This window comes from Acipenser ruthenus, chromosome 28 (genome assembly GCF_902713425.1).
Source record: "Acipenser ruthenus chromosome 28, fAciRut3.2 maternal haplotype, whole genome shotgun sequence".
In the NCBI taxonomy this organism is placed as follows: domain Eukaryota; kingdom Metazoa; phylum Chordata; class Actinopteri; order Acipenseriformes; family Acipenseridae; genus Acipenser; species Acipenser ruthenus.
The window spans coordinates 25751998-25770732 of record NC_081216.1 but is presented as its reverse complement, the minus strand read 5'-3'; the positions used below and the strand labels follow the sequence as shown (position 1 = coordinate 25770732).

Sequence of the window (18735 nt, the reverse complement as noted above, 5' to 3'; positions counted from 1 at the left end):
GCTATCTGCGACTATGGTCAGTGAAATTGCATGAGCAGGTTGATAAAATACACCAGATAGATACACTAAATTCTTCAATGTCCTGCTCACACCAAACTAACATCAAATAAATTTGATCCAATGGGTTGTGAGGTTCGATGAGTTCAGATAGCCTTGGTGTTGTCTGTGCACCCATCATCTTGAACAGAGCTACAGTACTTGCTCTGGCTGTATTTTGCATTACATGTGGTCTGTCTGGATGTCATGCTAGCAGAGATGGGCGAGAAACTGGTTTTTAAAGCTTTCTAATTTACATTGACAAAAGAGAAAATCAGAACTGTAGCAATAGTAGTACTAGTTGACTTTCAAGTGTGAGTGGAATGTGTGTGTTTTTATTTAAGAGTGTGCTTCTTTAATTGTGTGGAACCTGTCAGTATACAGTATATTTTATAGTGTTGTGTATTCATTCTATTCTTGTTCAATCTAACCTTTTCAAAGTGTGTAATTCATTCCAACTGCCCTTGTACAATTTACTAGTAAACATTTTGTTGTGTTTCATTTTGTGAATAATTAACCTGCAGAATATCGAACAGCTAGACACATACGTAGTTTTACATTGTGATTTCCTGCTGAAACATGCACATTTTGTTGACGTCAAGCAGGAACTCCTTGTTTACAAGTCAGTACAAGTTCATGCTAAGGAGCTCTTTGGTAATAATTTCCCAGTGCAATTCGGGACTGTGGCCTTTATACCTCTGAGCAGTCACTGGGTGGAAATAATCTACCCTGCAATAAGATCATAGCTGTTTCGAGGGGAAGGCATCTTCCTTATCTGTAAATTAATGCCTTACTCACTTCCTATAGAAAGATGCACAGTAGTTTCAGGGTGAGTAACAATGGTGGGCAAATTAGAAAAAGAGTTCTCCCACTTTGTTTGTAATGGTCCAAAATGCTGTAGTTGAATTTTACCAGATCAAAAAGTTAAAGTAAAAATACTGCTTTTAAAAGTAACAGAGAACATGTACAGTGTTTCTTAGAATCATATATTTCATGAAATGGCTAGCACTGCACTGGGAGTACTACACTAGTGTGCAGGGGAGACGAGGATGTATTGGGCTGTTCTGCAAGGAGTCACTTTACTTTCCCATACATAAACTGCAGCCAGCGATGGCTTTAAACAAAAGAGCCTCTCCTGGTCACTGAATACAGTGACACTCATTCTAAGAGGGAGCCGGGTAGCTTTTTGTAAGCACTCTGCTTCAGCACAACAATGGCACACAATGAGTTATTGACTTGTGTATATATGGGTCTCTTTTCAGTAACTAACTCCGACTCCCACAGTCTGGACAAATGATTGATTTCGCTCTGAGCAAAAAAAAGAGAGGGGCCCAGTGCTTAACTCTATAATGTAAACCTCCCTTTCCCCATTTGTTCGTTCCCTGAATAGGACCTGATTAAAATGCACTTTCCAAAAAAATACCTGCAGCTGGGCCTTCTAAGTGTGCTGTGTATATATAAATAAGTAATGTGTCCCACTCGTGTGTGGCAAAAGGTTAATGGAGAAGCTCCTTGTCAGCACTTATGAAGGCTTCCATGACATGTTTTAAATGTTTGCCCATGTATGGTACTAACAGTTAGTTATATAAAAGTGGTAAAATAAAAGGTATTGGTCTTACAAAAAAATATGTAAGCGTTGCTCATGCATTGAACTGCAACAGGTAGTGTATATGCATCACACACAGGTAGTGTATGTGCATCACACACAGGTAGTGTATGTGCATCACACACAGGTAGTGTATGTGCATCACACACAGGTAGTGTATATGCATCACACACAGGTAGTGTATGTGCATCACACACAGGTAGTGTATGTGCATCACACACAGGTAGTGTATATGCATCACACACAGGTAGTGTATATGCATCACACACAGATAGTGTATGTGCATCACACACAGGTAGTGTATATGCATCACACACAGGTAGTGTATATGCATCACACACAGGTAGTGTATATGCATCACACACAGGTAGTGTATGTGCATCACACACAGATAGTGTATGTGCATCACACACAGGTAGCGTATATGCATCACACACAGGTAGTTTTACAGGACATGTTATAAGCATTTATAAACATGGTTTATACACAAACTATTAGTAGAAACATGTTACACATTATTTATAAAGGGCTTTTTTTCCTAACATATGTAGTAACTTGTTTTATAAGCATGTCATTAATGGTATGTTACTGTTTATAACTCCTTTTATAATACACTTTTTTTTCTTATATTAGTTGGATTATGCCCTTGATAATAACACAGAGAAAGTCACAAAGAAGGAAATACTCTCAATGACAATGGAAGAGCTGTATAACAACAAAGAAGAGGTATGTAGTTCATTTTAAGTCCAATGTACAGTAGTACATATGGAATAAAGAGATTTGTGTGGACTGTATATTTGAATTGGCCTTTTACAGTATATAGTATTCATTTAATATTTTGATAAATACATTTCAGAAATTCAAAACAGTTGAGAATATTATTTATTTTTTAAAATACATATTAAAAATAGTTAAGAAATTACCAGTATCAAAAGGTCTACAATGGATTTTTCCCCCAGGTCTGAAATAGATAACAGTAAGTTACTATACAGCCTATATGCTGTATTTAAACAGAAGCCATACAACCATAAACACACTAAAAAGCAAACTCCTGGTGCTCCTGAGTGGCGCATCCGGTAAAGGTGCTCCACGTGGAGTGCAGGATGCGCCCTATAGCCTGGACGTCGCCGGTTCGAGTCCAGGCTATTCCATTGCTGACCGTGGACTGGAGCTCCCAGGGGGCGGCACACAATTGGCCAAGCGCCACCCAGTGGGGGAGGGCTTAGGTCAGCCAGGGTGTCCTCGGCTCACCGCGCACCAGCGACCCCTGTAGTCTGGCCGGGCACCTGCGGGCTTGCCTGTAAGCTGCCCAGAGCTGCGTTGTCCTCCGATGCTGTAGCTCTGGTTGGCTGCATGGTGGGTCTGCAGTGTGAAAAGAAGCGGTCGGCTGACAGCACACACTTCAGAGGACAGCTTGTGTTCGTCTTTGCCACACCCGAGTCAGAGCGGGGGTGGTAGCAGTGAGGTGAGCCTAAAAATAATTGGCTACTCTAAATTGGGAGAATATGATAAAAAAAAAACAATTGGCGACTACTAAATAAAAAAAATAAAAAAAAAAAGAAAACTCTAGATTTATGTTTACCATACAAGGCATTTTGACATTCCCCCTCCCTCATTGCCTGATGAAGAATAGGAAGAATGGATTGGGTCTAAAAAAAAATCAAACATTCAGAACCATTTTAGAAGCGTTGTCCTCCATCCATGTCACATTTTGCTTTCTTTTTGGGTTGTACACATTCTCTGTGATTCAAAGGGGCATTTTCCATTTCATTTACTTGCTGGTGTCAAAAAATGGACAACAACAGTTCTAGCTGAAATTAACTTATTGTCTTAGAAATGCAGCCAGTCAAACAGAGTAAGGCTCAAGGCAGCGCAGGGACGACCCTCGTCTCAATATGAACTTTTATGCTGGACACACTGACGGGAGTAATTCATTCTCAACAAGCTTCCTGCAGGTCCCAGGTTGTTTTATTATATCTGTAAAAGACTAATAGGTGTGACAGCAGTAATTATCTCTCTGTTATTGCCCCTCATCATTTAACCCCTTCAGGTGGACCAGCTGATTGATGAATTGCGAGATACCATCAAAAAGCACAAGGGTCAGCTCTCCAAACTCGCCCTGCAATTACAGGCTGAGGAGGAGCAGTGCGCCGGCTATGTGTACCAGCACATTAAACAGCTTTCAACAAGCAGCAGTGATCCACAGGGCCTGCAGCTAAAAGTGAGTGCCACTCTTATCTTGTCAGTGTGTCATCAAGAGCTTGAAAAGCAACGTGATGTTTTTCTTCTGATTTAGACACTGTTAAAACAAGTACTTAGTTTGAATTTCACTGCCTATTGTCTGTGGGTCTGGTGTCTGGTGTCACAATGGCATTGTCCTGTTATTGTTTGTGACAGGCAATCTTAGTTCATCAACTGCTGTGTTTGTATAACTTTGAAGACGCTAAAGGACATCTGTTTTGTTTCTGTTGCCCCCGGGAGAAGGTGAAAAACCTGTTGAGACCAAATTTTGATTCTGAAACTATGGGACACGAAGCAGTGCTCTTTCTGTACAATTCTATCTAGGTTGCATGCTGTGTTTGCCGTGGCCAGGACTGCAAAACTGAGAATTAGAAACTCTTTGCTGTAGGTTGAGTTGAGAGTCCTGTTGGCACAACTCACAACTAAACAGATTTATTATGAGTCACCAAATTAGATCCCTTTAAAATAATGTAAATGCAGCGTGTTAGCAGTGGAAACACACACATTATCAAGCAAAAAAAAAAAAAAAAACCTGTGTGTGTTGCACAGTATCCAAGAATTTGTGACATTATCAGAAAACAACATGGGATTTTCCCTTCTGTAACTAAATCTGCCATAAACACTAATAATCGTGAATGACTATTACAAGGGAAAGGTGACGTTTCCCTTGTGTCACTAGTGACAGAGAAATACCGTGCTGCTAATTTGATTTAAGGCCTGGATTTGTCTAAAATGTCAGCTCCCTGTAGTGCCTGTTGTAATGAGGCAGGTTTTTCCTGTCCCTGACATCCTTGAAGGTGCCCTGGGAATTGCCAGCTGAAAGACAGGCTTGTCGGAGCAACAGCACTATCCCAGTGGACACATGGTTTAAATGTAACTATTGAACCTTACTGCCACAGACACTCATGCACCCAGGGAGTTTGTCCTCTCACATAACACTTCATTTGTTTGTTACCTCTCAATTAGTGACTCTTGGTGGAGTATTTGCTGTACTTATGTTATGGAGTTAGCCCTGTCACATCTGCGTCTTCGCATAATGTAGCACTCTCTTGAAGACTGAATGGACAACAGAAGCTGAACATGTTTATTGAGTTGCGAGAGTAGATTAGGGTGGAAGGATGTTATTGTCTTTGTTTATTTTCATTAGCTGTTTTTTTTTTTTTTTTTAATCATTGACCTACAGTTAAATGAATCAGGCATTTTGGAACTTTTCTGAAATTATATGGTTCAGCTTGTCTTATGAATCTTGAAGTCAATGCCCTGATTCTTTTAGTCAACCTTACAACCACTGCCCAGCTTTACGCTGAGTTTGAACAAAGTATGAGTTTAAACAAAGTAGAACAACGTGAAGCTAATTCCCAGTTTACTTACGTATGGGGACGGGTTTATTCTGAGGTATAAGGCAGTTTTACCTTGCCCTGCTTTATTACATAAGTCTATCCTGCCTCCACTCCAATACACATTCTGTAAGTCAGAAGGACCACTGTAAACACCTCTCTTGGTAGTAAATTATCTCTTGTTCTGAGGCATAAAAGCTTATATGAGTGGAAATTTCCCTACATGCTATTTCCATGCACCTGCATCAAAAGGGTACCATTACGAGGCATGAGCTGATCTGACACAACACAATGCCTGTTCCTCTGACTCTGCAGTAAGCCTTTAGGCAAGGTCAATGACTGAACTAAATACAGCGTGACCTTAAAAATCGAAATAAAATGTTCCTGCAAGACAGCAATTAGTATTGGGAAAGTAATCAGATAATGATCAATACATATTATACAAACTCCTGTTTGAAAATACGTTCAATCTGTGCTGTAAAATAAACTTTTTTTTTTATTTAAAGGAACTAAAGCAAGTGACACCCACAAAAACAGCACACTAGCACTAATGTGTGCCTTAACATACAGTACATGAATGCATTCTTTTATTGGTTTGCTAGATAGTCGGTTAATTAATCTGGCAGCGTGACAGGACCTTGTTGGCTCTATCTTGATGTTTTGAACTCCAATCACATACTATAGTAGCAGACTCAATGAGATGGATCATAGAATCTGTACAGTATTACACTGTCTTTTGAGTTTGAAGTGGTATGATACAATTCAGTTGAATAGAGGGACTAAATTATTTTCAAAGTTTTAACATATGCATGTTTTATTAAGTTCTGTCTTAGCATGTTGTTAATAACCAAAGGCATTAAGCAAAAAAAAAAAAAAAAATCACAGTGGACATTTCCTTTAGGATCCGCATTGCAGTTGCAATATTTGGCCAACGTGTGACACTGTGGGCAATGCAGAAATCTCCTTTGCACATCCCTGGTATGCTTTCATCCCATGTTTGTTGGATTCCAGGTATATGAAAATGGGCAGGACACTGAGGAGACCGTTGTTTACATCAACAGGAAGTTAATGGAAAAGGGCTGCGGAAAGGATGTCCAACTTATGATGGATAGAGTAAGTATGAGAATAGATTATCTTAAGTGAAGTATGTTATAGGAAATGCTAGCCTGGAAAAATGACAGTAACATTAGATATACCAGAACATATACATATATTTAATTTACAAAAATATGTCATTTATTTAAACATTAAGTTTCCAGGAAAATTCCCGCAGTGGGCAACAACATACGTTCATCATACACACAGTACAGTTTAAATTTCTAAATCATACAATCTGTGCTGATATTTGGTCAATATTTAGATTTAATAACCTTGAACTGGTTGTCAAAAAAAGGAATGTCTCATCTTTCATGCCGAATATTAGGAATGCAAGCTGTCATTACAGCAGTGTTGAACTGAAGTAATTCCTTGACATTTAGAGCAGTGGACATTTTAATGAATTCTGGTTGATTTCATATCTTATCCTTTTTTATATTTAGATATTTTTATTTTGATATTTGGGATGTGCACTACATTACAGATAACAGATAAAAATGAAAATATACATTGTTACCAAAACAATATTTAAGAAAAAGAAATATGAATATTTATTAAAAAAAAAAAAAAAAAAAAAAAAGAAAGAAATATGACAAATCACTGTCCTGGTGATGGGCTGGAAGTGTTAGTCACTGTCAGGAAGAAGCATACTGTGCATCTGAGTCATTAGCATTCTGTCTCAGAACAAGAGGTCAAAGACCAATAATAATCCTGTTGCACCCCCTACTGGTTAAAAGCCTGTGCTCATTTTGCCCCTGCACACCAAGATAAACAGCTCAGTCATTTCACACTTCCATCACATTCAATTATTATGTGTCACTATACAGTTCTTTCAAAGAATGGAGACAGTTTCTATAATTTGCTTTACTTTTTTCTTTTTTTTTTTAATAATTTGCTGTCTTTATTCCAGTTACTGCAGATTGTTGGTCAGAGACTGCAGTCTTCCCAAATGTATAACCCTTCAGGTCTTAACCTCTTTCCTACTCGCCTGTTTGATGAACAAGGACAAGAAATATGCAACCCATGTTCCCTTCAAAATGAGCAAAAGGTTTGGGTGTCATATGGAGAAGACTACCGGTAAGTATCTGATATCATTGCGACTCTCCTCGCCCGCAGCTTGCGACGCGCTGATGAAGAGCGTAGCAGAATCCTAACATTGCCCCCAAGTACGACACAGCAACTGTTTTATTACATCGCTGGGAACGTTCAGGAGGTCTCGTTTGAGGCAGTCGTTGACATCTCTGCCTTTCTCTTGTAATGTCTTCTCATCGTTCCTGATGCCTGCCTGTCAGCACAGCAAGCAGGATTTTTTCATGTCTGAATAGCCACCTTAATGATGGCAGATGGATGCACCACAGGGGGCCGAAGCCCATCACACTGTCATTGTTGTGGGCCGCCCTGACCCGCTACTGTGGTTCCATCTCATTTATGTCGTCTGTTTTTTTTTTTTTTTTTTATACTTAAAGCAAAGTGAACAGTAATTGAAAAGTATGAACCCACAGATCTAGTACGGGGTCCTACTTTTGTAACTGTTGTGACAGTAAACATAAAGCTATACATAGTGTTATATGGTCTGGTTCCTTTAATTCAGGCCCATGCCGTAGATGATATATATTTTTTTTTCATCTACCATTTACAAAGACTCACTCATAGACTAGAAGAATTGATTCCTTGAGGATTCCTTTTTATAATGTAACTGGAATCTGTGAGCTAATATGCTATAACTGTTCCTTAACCTATGTGTTAAATGCATTGTTACAAATAAGAAAATAGGCAACAATGCAGTGAAATGTGTCCAGTACAGTACGTCTTTTTACTCTTCTAGGATTTTACCCAGTGCAATATTTCAGTGGTACCTAGAGTGGAAATAGGTATCATACATGTTGAATAATAATAATAATAATAATAATAATAATAATAATAATAATAATAATAATACAGTCCTAGTAAAACAATCAGAACAGGAATGCAAGCTAAGTATCTTATCTGTTAGATGTTATTAGGAAATGGTTTGTGTGTTGCTGACAGTAAAGGCAATGCAGACCAAGTACAGAACTGATAAGAGCATTGTCTGACTTTCCCACACTGCTTTTGTTAGTGCTGCTCAGCTCTGACCTGGGCGGATCATTCTCTGCAGGGGCTGAGAGGGGAGTCTAGTGACTAGTCTCCATGTTTATTCAATCCAAAGCCCCCAAAAATGGTGCCAGATGGAATGGTGGCTTTGTGATGCGGCCCAGAATGCACTGCTGACCAGGATAAGACTGCTAGGCTTATTTTCACTTACAGCTCAATCTAGATTTAAGCTTCGCTGTACAGAAACGAAACACAAGGCTTTACACCATGGTGCTACCTAATCCCTGTAAAAGTCATTGTGAACTGATGGTTAAGCAAGTATGCTGTGGCCTCAGTTCAGCAGGTTAACCCTAGTTCTTAGTGGACAGTGATCCACATCAAAAGACCACAGCACAGTTCAGCACAAAGCATGAGTTTGATCAAAGGCAAAGATAGACCTGACATGTCAAGGAAAGAAACACATTGAGAAGAATGCCTGGAATATAAAATGAAGATTGGTTAAGGTTTGACAGTGCAGAAGTTAAGGTTGTGTAGATCATGTGCTTCCAATTAAATACAGATATTGATCTGTACTGGTTACTGTTTTTTTTTTTGTTGTTGTTGGAATATTTTTTTTTATTGTCAAGACAATTGCAATAAAAAGCAAAGGCAGTTTCTGAGTACATCTGAAGATTCATATTCACATCTATGATAATGAATTGTGACCTTGAAGGGATGCATTTGCTTAACATTTTAGACATTATTAGATTAAAAATATTTCATTTAATTAATTTAGTTTGCATGAGCCTGAAAGCTTTTTAAAACATATCCATTGTGCGAATTAAAACAGTTGTCATTTTGCTGTAAAGTATTATTTTTAACAAGTTTCTATGGCTTGTGTTTAGGGAGCACAAGTGTATTAGGTTGACATGCGGATGATTATAACTAACTGGAAATTATTCTGTCGGGAAAGTGTTTATTAGCACAGAAAATGAATGAAAAAATAAAATAAATAATGAAACATTGTAACATCATTTAAAACATGTTATCTCTTAAAAATACATCAAGTTTAAGATGTTTAGAGGCTGTTTTTAAAAAGATGTTCAAGACTTTGTAAAAGGCCTACAATTAGTTAAAGTTTGTATGTACTGTTTGGGTAATACATGCAGTACTGAATAATAATAATAATAATAATAATAATAATAATAATAATAATAATAATAATAATAATAATAATAGAAACAGCATTTTATCAGTTGAAATAAAAGATTGAATATATCACTCATTCCTCCATTTAACTCATGCTATTCCATTTACTAGCAGCTGTTACATATTTTAAACTCCTGTGTGAGTGGGTTTAAGTGGCTATTGCTCAGAGATAGGATTAAACAACCTAATTAGAGGAGCATGTTTACTGTCTCAATGTATTTATTTATTAATTTGGATATTCTTAATTGCAGTTTTCCTCCGTGCTAATTAGCATTTGCTTTATTTTTACCCACAGGTCAACCTATAACCCTGTTCTGAGCCTGACATTTGACAGGGTAATGGCAGTTGTGGAAGAAGATAACAGAGTTCTTTATAAAACTCTTCTGGACCCTGATGCTGAACTACCAACTAGATTAGAAAAGTAAGGGAATGGTAGTGTTCACGTTTCTGTTTTTATACCACACGCGGTTATTAGATTGGAGTATTCTAGAGCCACAGTCATCCATGTACCAGTGTACCAAAAAATGGTACGTGTGACGGGTAATGTTGTATTAAAGTATGATATTATACATTCCTTAATTTAGAGATCAGGATTTTTTTTTCTTCTGTTAGCAGAATTCTCAGAATCATTTAGTCCATCCACTGGGAAAAGCTTTTTGTATAAAGTTCTGACACTTGATCAGCATGGTCTGTGTGATAGTGCAGGACTTATGCATCATTAACCTTTGAATGCATCTCTCCACCAAGCTCTGCAGATAACCTGCATTACCAGCTTTCGTTCAGTCTTCCTACTGTCTTTCCTTTCATTCTTGATGAGACTGCGGCATTTGGAGTCAAGACATGCCAGTGGTGTTTTGTGCTGTTAAGAACTTGCCAGACCAAGAATACCCAAACCTTGTGTTTACGGTGAAATCAAAGTCTGCTGTATCCGCATCAGAAGACAAAGCTAGCTGCAAAACAAGTGCATGATTTACAGACTTCTAATTAGTTTAATGAGCCAATAAAATAATTTCAGTTGTATTTAGCCTTTTGCCTCCGTTGATGATTAGCTTTTTACAAATATAATTGATTCTGTGTCATCAGAAGTGCATGTCTATGGTGAGACTTTTCTGGTCTACTGCTTTTTGTTTCAACACAAAGCAATTCCAAGTTTAGACAGTGTTGTCAGTGTTGTACACTATATATATATATATATATATATATATATATATATATATATATATATATATATATATATATAGTATATACTAGGTGATTTAAAACATGTTTTGGATGTGCTCATGGTACTTATTGTAGTCACAGAAGAGGCATTGGATCCCAATGTGTATTGGTGTCCTCCTCATGGCACACACCAAATGTTACCACCCTACTGTTTATACAAAAACACATTTTTGTATATCCCCTTTGGTCACAAATTCTTTATTTCATTTTTAGAAATTTCCAAACAGTTACTGTGAACTCTGTGTGTTCGAAAACTTGCCCTGCCATGACCTAAAAATAAACAAATAAATAAATAAATAAATAAAAGCATATCTGCATTCTAAACTAGATACATAGATAGTAAACTTACCATGGTACAATTAAACACACAGCGACTGAAGGAGATGTGCAATAGTACCCATCATGCCAGCCAGTGCAATATAACATTCCGTGGAGTCTATCAAACATCAGTGTGAAATGCAAGAGAGAACCCTGTTTGGTGAGTTGGTGGTACTGTATTTAGATTTGCCCATGCTAAGATCAATTGAATAGCCCCCTTGTGTCTTCGCATTCTGTAGGTGGGAGGCTTTCATAGGATTCCCAGAGAACTACAGTTATGAACAGCAGGGGAGTCATCATCAACAGGAAGACGTGGATTTGAACTCTCACTTCATACAGCTTAAGGTGAATCTTTTACTATGGCTGTATATATATACCACTATATGTAATGCATTATATGTATACATAGTTTACAGAGTTTTGTGCCATCATTGGTATGAACATCATTTAGGATTAGCTAACTCACTGTTTTACTCATTTGCTAACCATTTCAATCCTTACATAGCAGTCATCATAATACGGTAATAATAAAGCTGAAAACAAAGCAAGCCGGATACACAGTAAGGGTATTATATAAAAGAAGAACAACACTACACACAGGCAGCATAAATACAGTGCGTAAGATGTATAATTAACTGCAATGTGCCTTGCCATTTGAAAAATAAAATTAAAATAATAATAATTATTGTATGATTGTTGTGGAAACTCCAGGATCTACGAGGATCCAACTTTCATACTGGGGGTGTGTACTGTATCTTAGCTGTCATTTTAGCTGTTTACTGTTGAGTCTAATTTGTACTTTCTATTTTTACATCGTTATCATTTTCAAAGAGAATTATATCTTCTTTGAAAGGACGTCTGTACTGTAGATACTTTCCAAAAACATAATAATCAGCACATAATTGGCTTAAAACACAGCTTTCCATGGCCTAACCAGTTGGCACTGTGTGCGACCATTAAGAAGCAGGATCAATCAATGTCCAAACCTTAGAGCTTACATTATTATTATTATTATTATTATTATTATTATTATTATTATTATTATTATTATTATTTATTTCTTAGCAGACGCCCTTACCCAGGGTGACTTACAGTTGTATACAAAAAAAATACATATCAATAATTGCATAATTGCTATCTGTAATGCCTGACACAATTTTAGGTTTGCCAAAAATAGCTAGCTTGTGCTTTTATAGTGCTTTTAAAAAAAAAACCCTCAGCAGATTAATGGCATTTCTGCATAGTTTTCAGGCTTCTGGTCTGTAATCTTGCTGGTGGGGTGTTGAAAATTTAAGTATAGCTGATAGTTCTGCATGTCTCAGCACTACAGTATAAGCAAACATGAAAAAAAGCATTCACATCTGATGAGCACAACCACTCAATCTGTAAATGAGATGAAGCTATGAAACGGAAGCAGGGTAAGTCAAGGGGGGCTGCTGAAGCTGAAGAACTGGGGATTAGTTTATCAAGGCAGTGTTTTAAGAACAGAGGTCACTCTTACACTAGAGACTGTTTTGTTTAACACGGCACACAGTAAAATGGCTGTGATGCAAGTTCAAAGAAAGAAGCACACCTAAGCCATGCTCGCTCTTAGATTGAAAGCTAGATCCTTTATTTTAAAGTTCAGATGAAAACAGATGTACAGTAAGCTTGGAGCAATGGAGCAATGACAAATTCCCTGCATGTTCTTGTTGTATTTGCTATTCTCATAAGTTGTATATTTGTATGTAGGAAGATCTTCAGATGGTTTTGTATGCCAGCGTCACTATGGAAAACAGGAGCAGAAAGGCCACCAGGAAAAAAGACAATCAAAACCAGTTGAATGCAGCAGCGGCAACAACTTGGCCTTTAGCTCACGTGTGGATGGTCACCAAGGTATTGTAATTGAGGGTCAATCGCTGATGGGGTTATTAGAATGAATAATTAGAGCATTTGGAATGTGAAAAATAGAGTGGAGATTAGGCAGGCTGTGTGCTCTCTGAACTGGGAAATGGTGAATTTAAAGCCCAAATCTCTATAAGCAGCCTTCTATAAACTAGTCTAAATTAGCAGACTGTCTAATTTCAACAGGGTAGTGCATATTGTGCTGTGTAACATAATGCAAGCATTTCAGTGGTAAGCAGTAAGATCTCTGCGGTGTGTGTGACAAAAAACTACCATCATTTAAAATTGTGTCTGACTATCTCCAGTGGCAATAGCATCTTCAGTTCTTCAGTAGCAGTTCATTATGTTACATCAAGGGGGATTATTGTGTAAGACTGCAGAGCTGAGTCCTCATGGGAGAGCAGTTCATTGATTCATATAATGTACTGCCTTCTCTGTGATTTTTCACTCTCAATCATCTTTTTAATATATTTGCCACCCTCTTTGGATACGATGGGAGGTAACACAGCAATGCAAACTTGGAAACTGTATAACATGTTTTCAGAGCAGGGAGCGTTTGGGCTGTTTGTCTTTATTAGTGATGTTTGTTGCTGTTGTTTTGTTTGTAGGTGACTTCCAGTTCAGTACTTCGTATTCCAACGATTAATCAAACACACACAGCTCAAGGCCCCAGAGTCTTCACATTTGCCTGACCACAGCATGTGTGGTGGAATTTCATTACTTCTTGCTCATGATTATTGAATTTTCCAGTTTTCTGCACTGATTTATCAACATTTCACAGTTTTTTTGTACTCCTAATTGATGTGTTTCACAGTTTTTCAGATGGAAAGATTTAATCATGGTTATATTACTATGAGCTCCATTGTTCCTGATTTGTGGTGCATTTGTTACCAATGTAGAAAATATGATTTGTGCTTAAGTGGAAAATAAATCTTTCACCTTGTGGCGGAGTGTCCCGCCCCTATATTTATATGTGCACTGTTTATTATTATTTGTATTATTGTTTGCGGTGCGGATAAAAGCGCCGCGTATTTGTTATTGTTTTTATATTTAAAAAATCTCGTGAGGATGCGTGGCTGATCAGCTACTGATTTATTTAACGAGCTGTCAGTCACGCATCCTTACTAAACTCGTGCAGACTGTGGCCGAGGGGTAATAAGATAATTAACAGCTAGTTAACCCCTCGGCCAGAGTATAAGAACCTGCAGCTGTCCATGCTGAGGGGGGAGAGTGTACAGAGGAGAGTACTGGGGGCGGAGAGAGCGAGGAGAGAGAAACCACATTTAAAAACAACTGCTAAGTATCGTGCTGGTGCTAAAACCAGCACGCGTATTTGTTTCTGTTTGTTTGGCCAACGCCTCTTTTTGTTTTGTGTTTTGTTTGTTTAAATCTTTTGTTTTGTTTTATTATTTAATAAATACGCTGAGCACAGTAGCGTTCAACTTCACCCGCCCATCCATTGTTTTATTTCTGGTACTTCCTGGTCCGTGACGTCACCACACACGCCACTCAACAGCTGCTCAATCACACACCTACATTGGTTTTTGTATTGTATTTCATCATGTTCACAGCCATAACTATACATAATATGAGAAATCCCAAGTCCTCTTATTATTTTTTTAGATAAAGTGGTTTGTTGGTATGCAGTACATTTATGAATAAAGATTCATAATTTGATTGGACATAAATGGAACACTTACAACATCATATTGCGTCTTAAGGTGTTTGAAGCTTTTCAAAAGCGTACACTGTAGGACACATTGGAGTTTTCAAACCACGTCTTCAGCTGGGGTTATGGCCTTGGTTATATAACATTATTATATGATAGTTATATTATATGGTCATGTAGAAATGTTGCGAGAGGGCAGTTGTTAATTTTCTTGATACTTTTTCATTGTACTGATAAATCATTGACTGAGCTATGGAAGGCTATTACTTGGTAAATGTTTGTTTGAGGCAAACAGTAACTGTAAATAACATAAACAAAATCTTATCAGTAAAATCATTTCAATCTGTTTAAATTGTGGGGTCATTTCTTGATCTCCTGAAATAAAGATAATTGGAGAATCCATAGTGTACATAGAGACAGTTATCACCCTCACAAGCATAAAAGCCTGACTCTCGGACTTTATCCACACTATCATCTCCTCTTACACTCATAGCGCCTGTATTGCTTCAATATACAAGCAGGTTTTTTTTTGACAAAATGCTCACTTTTTAACTAAAATGAATGATAAAGAAATTAATTTACTTTTGTGGTGTGAGGTTTGCATTTATTCCCTGCTGGTCAGTTTCTCCTGTATTCATGTCTAGAAGAAAACAGCTTAAAATATGGCAAGTGACACGTTATAGACCCTAAATCGTTGCTCTATGAAATGTGCACAAATAACAAAAGACAAATGAAAGTAGGAAGGGTCTGTTCTGTGCTGAACTGTAAGATCTCACTCTTGTTATATAAGAGATCACTGATTCTGAACTGGGCTAGTTGACTAATAAGTTGAGTGGAGTGGTTCACTCTCTGCGATTGTTGATGTCCCAGGGTTACTCAGGCATAATAACCTCACCATTTGTGACATCTTGTTTTCTTTTCTGCTTCTTTTCACTTATTCAAACTTATTTTTCCCTCTGGTATTGCAGGCTGGGGTTATCCTGAGCAGGGCTATGCCACAGCTCTGCCTGGCAGTTGGTGGGCAGTCAATAACATTAAAAAATGAGGACGGTCCATCTTTAGAAGCATATAAACTGAGCATACAGAAAAGGTATTTGCTTTCCTTTACTACTCTGCTGTACATATAACAGCCTACATTTCTACGTCAGTTCTGTCCTGGAGCACTGTCTGGAGTGAATAATGTTTCCAGTGTTGAAAAAAACACATGTTGCAGCATATGGGTTTAAAATTGTGTGTGTGTGTGTGTGTGTTGTTTTTTTTTCATATCCAGGATCAGAGGCAACCCGTATCAGCAGTGGAGCTTTGGAAAAGATGGACAGATATTTTCACGGGTTTGTAGTGAAAACAATTATTAAAAGTTCCAAAATTACAATACCTGGTCAATTTGCAACAACACTGTGTAATATATCTTCATTGATTTAAGTACAGATATTGAAATTGCAATTCAATCTATTTATTGATTGCCGACTCCCCTCTCCACTAATAATAAACATAACAGGGGCTTGTAACATTTGTCTTTCCATTTATCACTATATTAGCAAGCGTTTCATCTGGCTTTTATACTGTTGAAAAGATAATTAATTGAGTGGATTTAATTACTGTATGTTGTATTTCTATTGGGACAACGTTCCCTACCTGTATACCAGGAAATGCTATGGGGACAGCACAGTTCATTTTGAATAGTGGCATCAGTCTTTAACGTCAGTTCCCACATGAGCAATTAACAGTGTCTGCGCACACCAAGTTACGGTACCAGCACATTAACAATGACAGATACAACCGGTATATATATATATATTAAAAGAAAGTTTTAAAAAAAATTCCCAACATATTGTACTGCATATAAAATACCCAGCATGAACACACTCGATGAAGTGTTATCCCATGATTCCCGCCGTGTCTCCAGCAAGCTGGCCTGATGGTACCCTTTTGCCTTTGTCCTTTCCTACAGGCCTACTCCGAGTTTGTCCTGACCTACCTGGAGGAGCTGAATGTAAGAGAGGAGGTGACCCAGACAGAGAAGCACCATGGGGCTTGGTCTACAGAAGGTCCGGAGACAGGCTGCAGCTCTGCCAATGAGGTTAGTCTGCAGAGCCAGAGGGAGGGAGGGAGGGCACACAGAACTCTTTCAAAGACATATTTCACAGAGATTTGCTACTTAACCCATATGTTATATGGTATTATAACGCGCTGTGTGTATTCCTTTGAAAACCAAGGACCCTCACAACACACTTGCAGCACTGCATCGAGCTGTATTATCATACTCAGGGTGCTGATGAGAGCAACTCTGCATATATAATGGCAAGTCTTATATGAAGGCAGAAGTGCTTAACTGGCTCAGTTATGGTGTTATTTTTAATTCATAGTTGATGTTTTGAGTGCTGCTAGAGTCCTACATATTTGCTCCCTGCTATTACACTATCTTTGTTATATTTTTTTTTGTTTGTTTGTTTTCTAATTTTGAATTATAGTTTTGATTTTGTTTTGTCCTGTCTTTTTCTTTCCATGGTGTCTTCATTTAGCCTTGTCTTCATTACCTGAGTATTTCCTCAAACAGCTTGCAGTCTTTGCCCTAGTTTAGTAACAAAACTTTATTTTTGGGAGTTGCCACAACAGAAAGCATAATTAATGGTTGGTTTTATAACCCAAATTTACAAAGGCAGCTAACTTCAGTACGCAGACCTTCCACAGGTAGAATTGAAGCAGTTCTTTACTTTTCTAAACCTTTGTTTTCCCAAGCCTTGTGCATTCTTCTGGGAACAGAAATGTAATTCTTGATAAAATGAATGTTACACTGTTAGCATTATTAATAACAATATTGCATTATTGTACTGTGAAATATTAATACATTCTGCTTGTGCAACGCGTGGTCAATATTTTCTCTTGGTTTAACAACAGTTTAAATATGAATTGATATCTATATATAAGTTACAGAATAATTGCTTAAGTGTTTTGCTTCTTTCCTTAGGATTCAGGATACAATGCAAGTGACACCACTAAAAAACAAGTTCCAAAACCCATAGACACCCAGTCAATGCCACCAGGCGCCCGAAGGGAGAGCATCCAGCTGACAGTGGCACTGGTGAGGAAACTAGAAGACAAACACCCCAAGGCCTCAGCTCAAAGGTAGGCCACTGACAGAACTGATAGTTATTGTTCAATGACATTAGATGTTTTCCTTCAGTTTCATGTAAGATTGATTTCCCAGATATTTTTGAAATATCTCTAAAGCCCTCAAGCTCACAGACAGGCACCGATTTAAGCAAAAGAAGAAAAAAAAATCAAGATAGAAAGAAAATAAGGAGACTTATGAATTTTATTTATTTATTTAACGTATTTATCGTAAGATAAAGACAAATAGTTGAAGGTGTTAGTGAACAGTATTTGCAGTATGCAGAATTTTAAACTTATCCACAACAGGGGTTAAGGTAGAGGTTTTACTGTGTCAGAAATGTGCCATTGATTATAGATGATTATTATTTTGATATCTGTTGGACAAATAGGCCAATTAACCAATGATAAACATGAGCAAATGTATATCTTTTGAAATTGGTACTACAAATAATAATAATAATAATAATAATAATAATAATAATAATAATAATAATAATAAAAGACCATTTTGTTTTTCTTCAGCACTTTTGTTTTGTTAAACTTTTACCCTTCTGGGTCTGCATTTGTGTGATATGATTAAAATTGTGTTATGTAGGTTATGTTTTTGTGTCTTTTCATAGCTTTTGCATCTTTAATGCAATTTAACATTGGTCACTTCACATTTCATTTAAACCCCATAAAAAATGTAAGATCAACAAGTAACGCCTTTGTAACCCTTCATGCCAGTTGCAGATGTGTTCGCAAAAAAGATAAATCGTTTTGTTTAATGGCTGTGTAACTTAACCGAAGTACTTACACAGAGCAGTAGTTAAAAATGACAAATGCTCTATGTGTCCCATTTGTAACAGAATCCAATTTAATTATGTTTTATCAGCTCTTGTGGCTCATGTTCATATGCTCTAGTTATCATTCAATCTTCTGGAAAGGAGTAAACAATTTATAAACAGCTGTAT

The 18735-nt window shown here is 37.4% G+C and overlaps 1 protein-coding gene across 1 annotated transcript in view; it reads left to right on the top strand.

The window, feature by feature from the left end:
* LOC117434787 (doublecortin domain-containing protein 1-like) overlaps positions 1-18735 on the top strand; it is a 79957-nt gene that overhangs the window by 35183 nt on the left and 26039 nt on the right. The window contains exons 9-19 of the mRNA XM_059002944.1: positions 2276-2368; positions 3693-3863; positions 6232-6333; positions 7226-7392; positions 9872-9997; positions 11355-11460; positions 12847-12990; positions 15637-15758; positions 15939-15999; positions 16620-16748; positions 17637-17794. Of these exons, the coding sequence (XP_058858927.1) occupies positions 2276-2368; positions 3693-3863; positions 6232-6333; positions 7226-7392; positions 9872-9997; positions 11355-11460; positions 12847-12990; positions 15637-15758; positions 15939-15999; positions 16620-16748; positions 17637-17794 (1379 nt within the window). The remainder of the gene's footprint in view (positions 1-2275; positions 2369-3692; positions 3864-6231; positions 6334-7225; positions 7393-9871; positions 9998-11354; positions 11461-12846; positions 12991-15636; positions 15759-15938; positions 16000-16619; positions 16749-17636; positions 17795-18735) is intronic.